At 33.1% G+C, this 13,040-nt stretch overlaps 1 protein-coding gene across 1 annotated transcript in view; it reads right to left on the reverse strand.

The window, feature by feature from the left end:
* The window catches only part of LOC124364561 (neural-cadherin-like), a 326,135-nt gene that overhangs the window by 13,201 nt on the left and 299,894 nt on the right, over positions 1–13,040 (reverse strand). Inside the window, 8 exon segments of the mRNA XM_046820118.1 lie at positions 905–1,096; positions 1,705–1,851; positions 3,272–3,397; positions 4,500–4,797; positions 6,024–6,195; positions 6,976–7,252; positions 9,986–10,202; positions 12,731–12,977. Of these exon segments, the coding sequence (XP_046676074.1) occupies positions 905–1,096; positions 1,705–1,851; positions 3,272–3,397; positions 4,500–4,797; positions 6,024–6,195; positions 6,976–7,252; positions 9,986–10,202; positions 12,731–12,977 (1,676 nt within the window).

The raw sequence follows: 13,040 nt of genomic DNA on the forward strand, positions 1-13,040 counted from the left end.
ATAAAATTAATAAACTAAATTGCATTTAACAGTTGGTGCTTTACCATTGTTCACCATCATGATTTTACTAAAATTTAAAAAAATATGAATATACTATACTTAACTGACTTTTACTCCTATAAGTTATTGAAATGAAATATAATATGTATACATGAAGAGAAACATACCAAATTTTTTTAAGGTTTGGTTGTAACAATTAAGGTACTTGATATCAAAAAATGATAAAATATCTAATTCAGTTGAAAGATAATTGAATTATTTTAATTTTATTACTTTTACAGTGTTTAGAGCCAACAAAATAACGTAATTTATTATACATTTGGCAATTAAAAATAGCATAATCTTTTTAATTCCCATCATGTAGTATGAATCACTATCTAGTTATCATATGAATCTATTTTTCCACAAAGTATTAACTTTATCAGCTATAGGATATGAAATGGTCGTGTTTAATTTTTTTAACTGCAAATATTTGACAGGTACATACAAGTAATCTAAATGCAAAATTGCAATTCACACACAATATGACAAAATCCAACCAATTAACTATCATGAATGTTCATTTTGTTGTCTTAAAATGTTGCAATAAACCCTAGTGTTATTATTCACTGTATATTTAATAAGTGTATGTTTTAATTAATTTATTACTTACCAATGAAACACACATATACACTCAGGTATTATATCGAATTAACATGTCATAAAAGATACTCATTCATAAAAAATACATTTTCAACATCACACAACTGTTTTTATAATTTCTTTCTTAATATAGTACACACTTAAAATAATAACACACTAAGACTGAGAAGCATATTGGAAGCAGATTGTTTTGAAAAATTGTTTCTTGTCCGGTTGATCCAATTTTAGAAACAAATAAAAAACAAGAGCAGCTAAAACTTACATCCAGAGGTTTCTTGAGCACAATCCAACCTGACTCCGGCTGGATCTCGAAATAGTCAAGATCCAGCGGATTGTATGGAGCACTCAGCGAGTACACTATCGCTCCATTGTTGTCTGCATCTTCATCAGAAGCTGATACTCGCAATATGTTTGTGCCTATACTCGCATCTTGTTTAACATTCTCCACGTATTTCTGCAACGAACCAACACAAAAAATGGTTTAAGTACTACAGAAATTATTTATTTTTGAAGATGGTATTCTGTATTTAGAGTTAAGTACAAGACGAGACAGTAAAAGCATTGTTTCCCAAGCATTTTATAAGACAAATAAGGATAGATCCTCTTCATTAAACAACCAGTGTGAAAAATTTTTGTAGAGTGATGTTTGTTTTAAAACGTTGTCATCACTTTCATGCTGCAGTTTGTGATGAATACAACATATATAATGTTTTACCACATAAGCTTACATCAACACGCAACACTGCCTTTCGTCATTTCTCTTTTTAATAGGAAGTAAAAAAGCTATTTCTATCGCTTACAACGATAACTTGGTGCCTTTCTCATGTACTTTCCACCTTCTTCTTACACAATCTTTTTGATAACTGTAACTATTTTAATAATTTATATCATAAACACATAAAACTTAGGAAACCAGATTAATTCAAGTACATTTAACAAACAAAATATAATATCAGATTCCATATTCTGAATTCTGTTCAAAAAAAGTAATACATTTCTAGGACAATGTGAAATTAAACCAAAAATTTTTTTGTTATTTAACTCGAGTACTCCACAAGTTACCTGTCTGTCAAATAAAGGAGGGTTGTCATTGACATCAGTAATCTCGACTGTGAAGGAGCAGACACCTTCCAGCGAAGGATCTCCCTGATCGGTAGCCTTCACTGTAACGGAGACGAACTTGCCGTCATCGCCTTCACGATCAAACACCTGTAAAACATTACTTCAGTTACCTAACTTTAATTGTTACTGACAGATGTACAAACTTTACACACTGTACAATCATTATTATTAAAGTAAATAGGTAAAAAACTTGGTAAAATTTTGAGCACTAAAGATCTCAGGTTGCAGTGTATTGGGCTTGTTAACCAACAGGAAAATCTAAAATTATACTTTCCTGATTGACTCAAGAATCTTTTATTGTAATCCCACATAAACAATGTATTGACAAAGCCATAGTTTGATAAAATATGCCTAAAAAAATACATTAAAATATAAATATAAACCCATTATTTAACCAATGGCCGAATAAAGCTTATAAAATTATCTAACACATAAGAAGCACAAATTACATGAAAATACAATCACTTACAGTACAGGAATACATTTCTTTAATAGAATAAAATGCCTTTTGTTTTAATCATTTAGACACAGATGTTTTAACATTTTTACAAGAAATGTTCTTACAACTAATGGTCACTCTTATTAAAGAGTTTGGTGCCCAAATACAGATGTGTATTTTACGTTTTTGACAGCCAAGCAAACTTTGATTGATCAAGTCTTGGTTTCTGGTTTAATGGTTGTGGATTGAGCTTCTAAAATCAAAAAATTCTAGATTTCCTTTTACATGCATTAAAATTTGTAAGAGTAAAGTAGAGGGAAGCGTAAGGATATTGTGTTCTATGAAATGTTGTTTACAAGTATCATTATAATTAAGATTAAAAATTACATGGACAGCCTTCTTCTGGCACAGGAAAACTTCTTTAGCACCACTAGACGCACCACAGAGAAAGGTACCATACATAAGGTGAGAGTGGAAAATTGGTCAAGTTGACTAATATAAGGAAATTGAATAAGACGAAGAATTAGTCCTATAAAAGTTTACTATATTACCTTTTAGTAATTAATGGCTCTGCAGAGTAAGGTGAAAATTGCCCTCTTCTGCAGAGGAATAATTCTATTACAGTTCTGAAGATCACAGAATCTCTAGAAAGATAATATGCGATATCTCAGCCGTGACTTAAAAATACCACTGTAATTTCCCTTCTGTCCATAAGATTCTATATTTGAGAAAAATATTTTAGTGCTCTACAAAGTTATTACTCATCTCCATTGGTTCAATTTTTCGTCAGAGCGATCCAATTAAGATTCAGATTAAGATTATTTTTTGTGATAAATAGTGAGTTTAAGGAATCAAGTTAAATTCTTGAAATCATACAACATGATACCTTGCAGACTAGGAGATTCGTTTCATTTCAGTTAATGTTCCTTTCTTTTCATGTCAAAAGACAAAACGCTTTCCAGAAAAGGTTTTTCCAGGGGCAAAAAACTATCCAGTTTTGATTTAATCAGCAACCAGAATCAACCACTGATAGACTAGAACTGTTTTCCATCCCAAGTCTAAACTCACCTTGTTAGTCAGAACTTCACCCGTTTCTTCATCAACCGTGAACTTGGTGCCCTTCTGGTTTGGTTGTTGAACGATCGAGTACTTCACCTGCCCATTGACACCCTTGTCATCGTCAGTCGCTTGTACCTGAAAAAAATTATGACAGTAAGATTCATGGATGAATGAAAGGAAAAAACGTTACAAATTCTCCTATTTAACCAAGAAAAAGAAGACTGAAAATGAACCTATAATAATTAGAGTACAAATTAGGTTTTTCAATGACTTGACGATTACCTTTGAAACTTTTCACTACTGATAACATGAAATTACTATAGAATAACAGATTTTATATAATTTTAATCTGACACTTACATACTTTTTGAAATTTATTTTCTACACTAACTGAAACCCATTTTTTGAGACAGGGTGGAATTAATCATTATACAAATATTTATGAGTAAGTTAAATTGTACAATGGAAAATAAGTTATTTGAAACATAACATTTGAAACATTACAACGTAATTTATAGATACCCTAAAGGTATAAAAATAATGAACAAAAATAACTAAATAAAAAAATATGATCATATTGGAACTAAATTGAGGAGTACATGAAACTTAAAACTAATGTTTAAAACAAAGGACTTACATTTTTTCTTACTAAACTATGAATTGGATAAAACTTGTGTAATATCGCAACTATTTCACTTTTTGGCACATTTTCCTTCCTTTTGATAACAATTGCTAAATTACTGGGATTTTGTTGTGTTTCTTTTTTGACTATGGAGATAATTACATTTAAATTGCTAATTTTTTATTGGTTTTTACAATGACTCTTAGCAAAAAGAAGTTTATAGGTCAGTACTGTATGTAACATAAAACTAAAAGTTTTATATACAAGCTAGTTTTAGAGTATGACAGTATATGAAAAAATAAATATTTTAATTGTCGTTTAATTGAAGTAATTTGTTTTAACTAATTGATGACATTATTTTAGCAACTCTTTTTACACCTTAACATGGAAAAATTATCAAATTATAAAAAAGTATGAATTTGAAATGTAATAGTTTATCTGTAATTTATAGTACATCTATAGTTATAAATATATCTAGACTTGGCGTTGTGCCACAATACTGACTTCATTAATACTTGCAAAAAGTCTTAAAACAATAAATTGATTGATTGATAGTGACTAGTTGTTTGACAGATCCAGGGTTAAAATCATCGCTCCCAGTCATAAATGCCTCACCTTGATGACAGGGCTGCCATTCTGGGCTCCCTCCTCCACCTTGGGGTAGTAGGTGCCACAGTCCTTGAAGATGGGTTTGTTGTCGTTGACGTCGGTGATGAACACCACAACAACGGCTGTGCTCGTGTGGATGGTAGACTCCCCGTTAGCGCAACACGCGCCGTCATCCATGGCCGTCACATTCAGCTCATACTTGTCCCGATCCAGCGAGATAGCCTTGCCGTGCAGCCGGATCACTCCGGTGATCTCCTCAATCACAAACTGCCCCGACGAGACGCCTCCGCCAACGAATCCAAACCTAGTTTACATATCAATGGTTGGAAAATAATCTGCATAAAATTTATGACAAATACTTGTTGTTTTTCTTCGTACAATGAAGGAAAACAACTATCCAAGGTAACTTGTCTGGCTTGGCTTTCGATTGATTTATTCCCGGAAATAATTAGTTTAACTCAACTTATGATTACGTAATCAGTTGGTTGTAGTTCAATTGTCGAGCAGATCTGTGTGGAGAACATACAATTACGTTTACATTAAAGAGAAGTATATTGATGGAGTAGAACAAAGTGGTTATTTAATAATCTCAGCAGTGTTTATGGTCAGAAAACAAACATGCAAGAAAGAAAAGACAATAGATAAGATGATCCTCATTTAATTAATTTTACGAACACAGTTTTTTCCACATATGAATAATAAACACTGGATTGATAATATAATGGCTCATCTCACTCATTCAATTTATGGTATACAATTGGTGTTGTAGAACTATTAGTCTTTGTAACATGAAACACAGCTGATCATGCAATGCAACATCGTCAAAGACATTCTGACAATGCGCTTTACTGATTGTTCGTTTCCAATATGTTAGTTTCTATTCAAGTCTAATTAGTATTGTCATAAAATCACATTGAGACTGAATTATAATAACTCTGTAATGTATCTCATTAGTGTAGCAGTTGTAATAGTATTATTATGTATAATTACACCATTTTTGGGGCACAGACTATTGTCTGATTATTTATATCCTACGAGGTAGGATCATGTAGTTATTTATTGACATATTAATCTTATCAATGCATAAATCATTAAATAGTACCCGTTTAAAGGCAGAAGATCATTTAATTAAAGGACAGCTAGGGACACACACTCATTAACTCTTAATATTATGTTTTTATTCAAAATTGATTACAATATCACATATTATACTCAAAACACAATTTCAAACCAGAAAATGTTCGGTAATGCTACCTTATCAATCTTTTCCTGTAAAAATAAATGGATTTATGCCAAGATCATACTAAACTGTTTTAGTATACTAGAGTCTAAATTCTTTATATTGTATAGCAATGTTCACCACCAGTGAACAAATGATGCAAATGCTACTAACTAGTAGTTTATGTAGTCACTAATTTTTCACTAAACTTGATATATTGAAGCCGTTTGTTTTGTTCAATGCAATTCAAATTTCTGGTTAATTCATTAAATTAGTTAAACTACTGTCTTGATATATGTTGTAATCTGTACCTGACATTGTCACCATCTTTATCCGAGGCCACTACGGTTGTTACGAGTGTGTTGGGCCCGGCGTTCTCGTCCACATTGGGTGTGTACACTTGTTGCGAAAATTTGGGCTCTTCATCGTTTTTATTTTTGGTGTAAACCCTGACTGTGGCAGTGCCTGTCTTTGGTGGTTCACCTGTAAAAAACAGTTATTTTAAACATATTGCAGTTTTTTTATTGTAACCTAAATGTTTACACACTTATCAACATAGAGAAAGATTTGATCCTGCAGCCAGGCCATAGTCAGGTTTTCTTCCATAATAGTAATTTAAGTTTCCAATTCTGTTTGAGAGTTAAGAACATAAGCGTTTTTGAAACACAAAAAACACTATAAAAAGTTTTTTTCAAGTCACATTATTTTTTACTTGTTTTGTTTGAATTTTAAATTAATATTTTCAATTAAATTTTTGTTAATGTGTAGAAAATTGAATTATGTTCACTGTTTATTACATGCTAGAATTAGACGGATTGTTCAACCAATATCAATTCAATTTAGTTAATATCCAATTATACATCTTAAAAGTTAGGTTACTCAGTTTAGAGCTGCAGTGAACGCATTAATAATTACACATATAATGAGGATTTAGTATAATTAACATTTAATTAAATATCTTGAAAAAATTCTATTAATACTGACTCGAATAAGGTTATTCATTATTATTAAATGTCTAGAAATACATGTTATTAATCCTGATTCAAACCAGAGTAATTTTTTATGGATTGTACAAGTAAAAGCAATAGAAATAGAATTGGAAGTCTTTAATATTATTCAGTGTTTCCTGAGTTTTAGTTCAAAATTAATAAATATAAAAATTATTCATACTTACTTAAAACCCTTACAAGACTGTTATAACAATGTACTACTAATGTACATTGTATCAAAAGGGTAAATTCTTAGAAATGCAGAAAAATTTACCTTTGTCCTTAGCAGTGACAACAAACTGATAATAAGCGTTGTTGTTGTCTGCATCCAGCTGTTTGTTGTTGTTGACGATTCCGTTGGAATCTACCGCAAAGTGATCATCAGAGACTTCATACTGTATCTCAGCGTTGGTTCCGGAGTCTGCATCTGTCGCCTTCACTTTCAGTATTGAAGTTCCCAGAGGGATGTCCTCGTCAACGTTGTGGGCTTGATAGTCTGGTAGCTCGAACTTGGGAGCGTTGTCATTCACATCTGTCACTCGTATTGTCAGCTGGAAAAATATTCTTACATGAAAAACACAAGTCTGATGGCAAGTAAGAAGTTTATTTTGAGACAATTATTTATTACATCCACCTAAGAACTAAGAAAAACCTATATATCACTTGATGTAGTTGATACACAAATAATATGCTCTAGATCTGGCAGAGCTACTTATCCTATTTCCCATGGAAATGGCAAATTCATAGAATATTTTTGGTAGATTTATATTTAATTTTAAAATGGCACACAACACATAAAAATAACTGTTTGATATATTTTCAGCATACACCGAAACAACAGCTTTGAAAGCTTGAAAACCTATTTCTGACAGTCTATTTGCATCATCAACTTAGCTATTAAGCTACATTGGATCACCAAATAAAGCTAGAAACCATTTATAAATTCAAAGACGACCTTTTATGTTTGAGTACAGCAGAAGTTTCCTCCACTGTCTAGAGAACCAGAAAAAAAGAAAAAACTTCAATAGACGATGTGCCTCAATTTAAAAAAAGTTAATTAATGCTCATTGAGCAGGAGAATTTTTCTTCTTAATACAGCACTGTTTTGAGAACAAAATGGCAATGTTCTGGGAACACAATGACACTGTTCTAGGAACACAATGGCAATGTTCTAGGAACACATGGCACTGTTTTGAGAACACAATGGCTGGCACTGTTGTGGGAACACACTGGCACTGTTCTAGAACACAATGGCATTGTTCTGGGAAAACACTTGCACACTTGAATGTGATTATTTTCATCAACCATAATGTCTCCTAAAACTCCTTGACAAAATGACAGACCAATCAGGATCACAGAGAACACTAGAATGACAAAATGAAATGAAAATGCCTGCATTAAATGACTAGATGAACATGCCATCCTCTAGAGATATTCTGATAGTGCCTGATTGGGTAGAGAAGGCTGATTATTTTATACGACTTTATTTACTGCAGCATAGCCAAACAAACCTGTACCGTTTAGATGTTTATGATTACTTAATAGAAAATTTAAGTAAATCATCAGAAGACGCATTTTGATACACAAATTTAAAACTGTAGGTATTCAGATGTTAGGTTAGAGTAGTGAGAATCTCTCAACACTAAAGGTAAGGGGGAGGATGGAGCAGGGATGAAGAGACAACTGCAAACTTTCCAACTCTAAACAAAAGGTGCGTTATTTAAATACACGCAAAGCAAACGGAATTCATCAAACTTTAACCTTCAAGAAAAGGAAGCTCTGCATACTCTTCTTAATACAAAAGTTACAAAAGATGTAGAGTTTGTGAGGAGTTTGTAAGTTTACCAGTGTAAAGCAGCACACAATTCATTCGCAGTTCAATTCTTCTGCAAACTTCCAATTGTTATTCTGTTAGTTGGATGCTTGTTAGATTAATTCAAATAAATAGACAACTTTACAGCCATAGGCATGAGACTGTACTTAAAGGTAAAATGGTGTACAAACTGAAACTAGATTTAAAATAACAAACGTTTTAATACAATACATGTATATCCCGATTATTTTGTAAGTGTGTTATTTGTCAATATATTGCCCTATAATCCAAGAGCTGAGAGCCAGTCTGCATTGTACTACGACACAACCTGTTTTTCTTTAAATCGATAGAGGAATTTCCCATAAGAAAGAAATCAATCAGCTGTGCTAATTTTTGTAGATGTCAAAAAAATGGAGGGTACGGAAAGGTTAAAAATCAAACCATAATTTATGTCTCAGATTACTTTTTTCATAACTTGTCAAACTTAACACCAACGGATTATCACATTCAGACACCAGGTACACAAACTGACAGTTACGTCTTTCAGTGTCTGTATCTGGTCAGGTGACACCAATCTAACACTTATTTGCGTGTCTGATGGTTTTTTTATGTGTATCAAGCTAATAAAAGTTTAAATGATAAAAAAATCGTAGTTTCATATTTGTAACCCCTTTAAAAGCATATGTTTCCCGATCCTCATTCAAATTAGCCTTGCGAGCTATCAATTTCTATCTTAGGGAAAATTCTTCCATCAATTTCAAGAAGTACCAGGTTGTGTGCTTATGCGATGTAAATTGGCTCTCCGTTCCTAAGCCGTACACATCTGGGACCTGTACTGGTTATATTGTCTTTGGCTATTTATATATAAACACATTGTTATATAAAAATAAAAACTGAATGTATAAAACAAAAGATTGTATATAAAAAGGTGGGTGGAATTTTTAAGGAATATTGACAGTTTAAATAAGAAACAGTTCACCACTCCTACAAGAATTTAAACAGGAGAACATTACCATTTCGAGATTGGTTTAGTTTTATTGTGATATTAAACATTTAAATACAGTTGTTATGGTGATGATTTTACCTAGGTTAAATAAATGTCTTCATTGCAAAGGCATTCCCTTAAAGTGAATAAGTACATTGAATATTATCGTAACTGTCGTTATATTATCTTTATCATATCAGAATATTTTGGTTTTGTCTTACATTGTTTGTTTTATTCCACTGTTCCATCACAGCAACACACCATGTACACCATAATATTAACCTCAACAGATGTAGAGAAGCCTCCAGAGTCCTCTGTAGCCGTAACAATGTACGCTTGAGTTACACAATTCTACCACAGCAACATGTACACCTAACTACTAACCTCAACAGATGTAGAGAAGCCTCCAGAGTCCTCTGTAGCCGTAACAATGTACGCTTGAGTTACACAATTCTACCACAGCAACATGTACACCTAACTACTAACCTCAACAGATGTAGAGAAGCCTCCAGAGTCCTCTGTAGCCGTAACAATGAGTGAGTACACATGAGGTTGCCGGAGGTCCTCAAAGTCTAGCTCCTTTGCCAGCTTGACGATCCCTGAGGTTGGTCCGATGTTGAAAGTGCCAGCTCCCTGTCCCTGAGCCTTCAGGGTGTACCTGATTTCTCGGTCCGCAAATGATTTCGCTTTCACCGAGATAATGCTGTGAAATTAAGAAATTGATTAGAAATTATTTTGTATGAGATGAGGAAAATTAAATACGTTATATTTGAACACCAAAGTTTACTTCCCAAACTTGAACTTTGACCAAACAGCATGAAAAAAAGAAAAAGTTGAAACTTATATAAGCAAAATGTGTTTTTGTTAACTCAGTGAGTATATGGAACATTATAAATACACAATTGTTCATTTACTGAAAATTAAATGACAACCACATTATAACTCATTTAGATAATAACCAAATATATGTATTACAAATATTAACAAAATATTAAATTGCATATTTTATCATGGATAAGTTAGATTTTTTTCTCTAATTACACTGTATACAGTAAAATTGTACAACAAATTTATTTTATATAAGTGTTTTTTTAACCAAATCTTGCATTTTTCATATAATCAAATCTGTCAAAGGATATCATGTGCAGTAGTCATAGTGAAAGTTACTCCCTTTGTTTACTGCACTCAAATAAAAAGCCTAGCAAACAATGGTTATATTTACAAGTAGCAGCAAAAATAATTAAATATGGAAAAAGGATTTAAATTTTCCAAATACAGCTTCCTTCATAGATTTTAAAATAGTACTAAAAGAAAATGCAATATGTGACAAAAGTAATCGGATACGCTTGAACTAGTTTGCATTACACTTCAAAAGGAAATTATATTGCATGTTTATCAAGGTTAGACTCGAGCCTCTTGTAGATGTTTCCTTTTGAAGTGACTAATACTGCTGAGCGTTTGACTCGAGCAGGCTGATTCTGTTGGCTTTGAGCAAACTCATAAATGAGAGACGGCCCTGAATCATTTATAATCTGGATGTCCTCCATTTATTATCAAAGTACCGAAGTTTATTTTGTTGCTCCTTTACCTTTGATTAAATATCTTTGTTGTTCAGTAAATCTGACTATAAAGAATTATTGGAGACAAAATTGGTTTGAAAGCTTTTTATCCCTTAACAGAAAGAAAGAATTTGGAGAGATAATTTTATATGGAACCGCAGCAATTAAATGAAAAATATAAATTGTTTCACTTGGTCTTTAAAACACCTGACTTATTACTAACATGTATAGAACACTCTTTTTTAGCATTGAATGTTTGAGCATTGTCATTTTGGTATGAAACCTGGACAGTTTTAAAAGAGTGTGACCCTTATCAAACCTATTCAAGGATTCTAGACAGTCCCTTAGTGTAAACAAGTAGCGCACTGCAGATAATGCATAATATAGTCATGTAATTTGTTGACACATCCCTTATGTAGGTTTGGATCAAGTGCACACTTTTAGTTTTAAAGACTGTTGCTAGCCTACATACGAGAGAGTACCTTTGCCTACCCACTTTGATAGCCTTTCCTTCTTCCAAGGTGACTTGACTGAGATATAGCATCTGGAAATGTGACTATTGCAGCTTGCTATTCCTCATCATGGAATCTCAAGAGGAGGCAGTCCCTACATCCAACTTTACTCTTCCTGGAAATCTTATCACTCCAGAAGCATGAGCAAAAGTCCGTGTAGGACTAAGTGCTATGAAGTGCTAAGTGCTATTTCCTTAGCTTCTTGTCATAAGTGGAAAAGATACGTTAGTCTACGATACAATAACCAACAAATTCGATTGTTAAAATATCAAAGTACAAAAATAGGAATATTGTCCAACCCCTATTTGGGATGCCATTTGTTAGGAAATACTTCCAATGCTTATAATACAGTGGAAATAAAAATGTGCAAAACTAGTATTGTGTAACGTAATGCTGTTTATTGTGATAAGAATAACAATCAGCTGACCAGAAGTATGTCTTGCAGACTAAGATTAATGCCTTAATGAAAGTCATTACATGACTAACTGAATAGGATGATTTAACAATTTAGAGCTCTAGAGAGCCGAGAGACAGTTGTGGAGCTGCTTTTGTTAAACGCTCATTTCTAACTGTAGTGTCACTCTGTATCCTCAACATAATAACCTATGCACGAGAGAAAAACCTGACCCGAGGCAGTGACATACAACAACATAACACTCGCTATGCTGCAGACTTCACTCTTCCTCAACACCATTCTGCACAGTGTGAAGAAAAGCCATTGTAAATGGGAGCAAAGCTGTTCAACTGCCTGCCCACTGATATAAAGTCTTAAGAAAATATAAAGAACACACTGAAGAACTGGCTTTTCAAACACCCGTTTTATTCAATAAAAGAATTTTTATCTTGGAGAACTGTTGACATAAACCTAATGTGATAAGTGACACAACTAAATTGTTTTTTCTTCCTAATTATTTAATATTGTATCTTTGACGCTAATGTTATTCTCTATGAATTGTGCAAAAAAGTCTATTGTCTATTGTCTAGAGTTTCCCCACTACAGGTTTTGTAAGACTATAATGATGGTATATAGCAATTGGCAACTTAGCTTGCTCACAGTTCAGTTTTCTCCCCTGTGCTGTAATAATTGAGGTGATTACATAACTTGACAGATAAGCGGATGTCAAAATAAAGTAAAATGATTAATACAACTTTTAACTTACTCAGAGTCCTTTTTCTGGTTCTCTGGGATCTCTGCCTCGTACGTGGGCATGTAGAACTGTGGAGCTCGCTTGCCACCAACAATGGACAATCGCTCCTCCGGTGTTGACTGGTACCGTCGTTCGTCAACTCGCCCATTCTGATCCTCAGCCTTGACGTACAGCACATACTCCATATCCAGTTGGAACGGGTCAGTGCCACGTGTGCGTACCACACCAGACCTCTCATCCACCTCAAATCTTCCTCCGGCTGGAAAACACAATCAAGATCAGCGAACTTACGAGCTTCTCATTGGCATCATGAAAAAGAACA

This window comes from Homalodisca vitripennis, chromosome 6, assembly GCF_021130785.1.
Source record: "Homalodisca vitripennis isolate AUS2020 chromosome 6, UT_GWSS_2.1, whole genome shotgun sequence".
Taxonomy (NCBI): Eukaryota; Metazoa; Arthropoda; class Insecta; order Hemiptera; family Cicadellidae; genus Homalodisca; species Homalodisca vitripennis.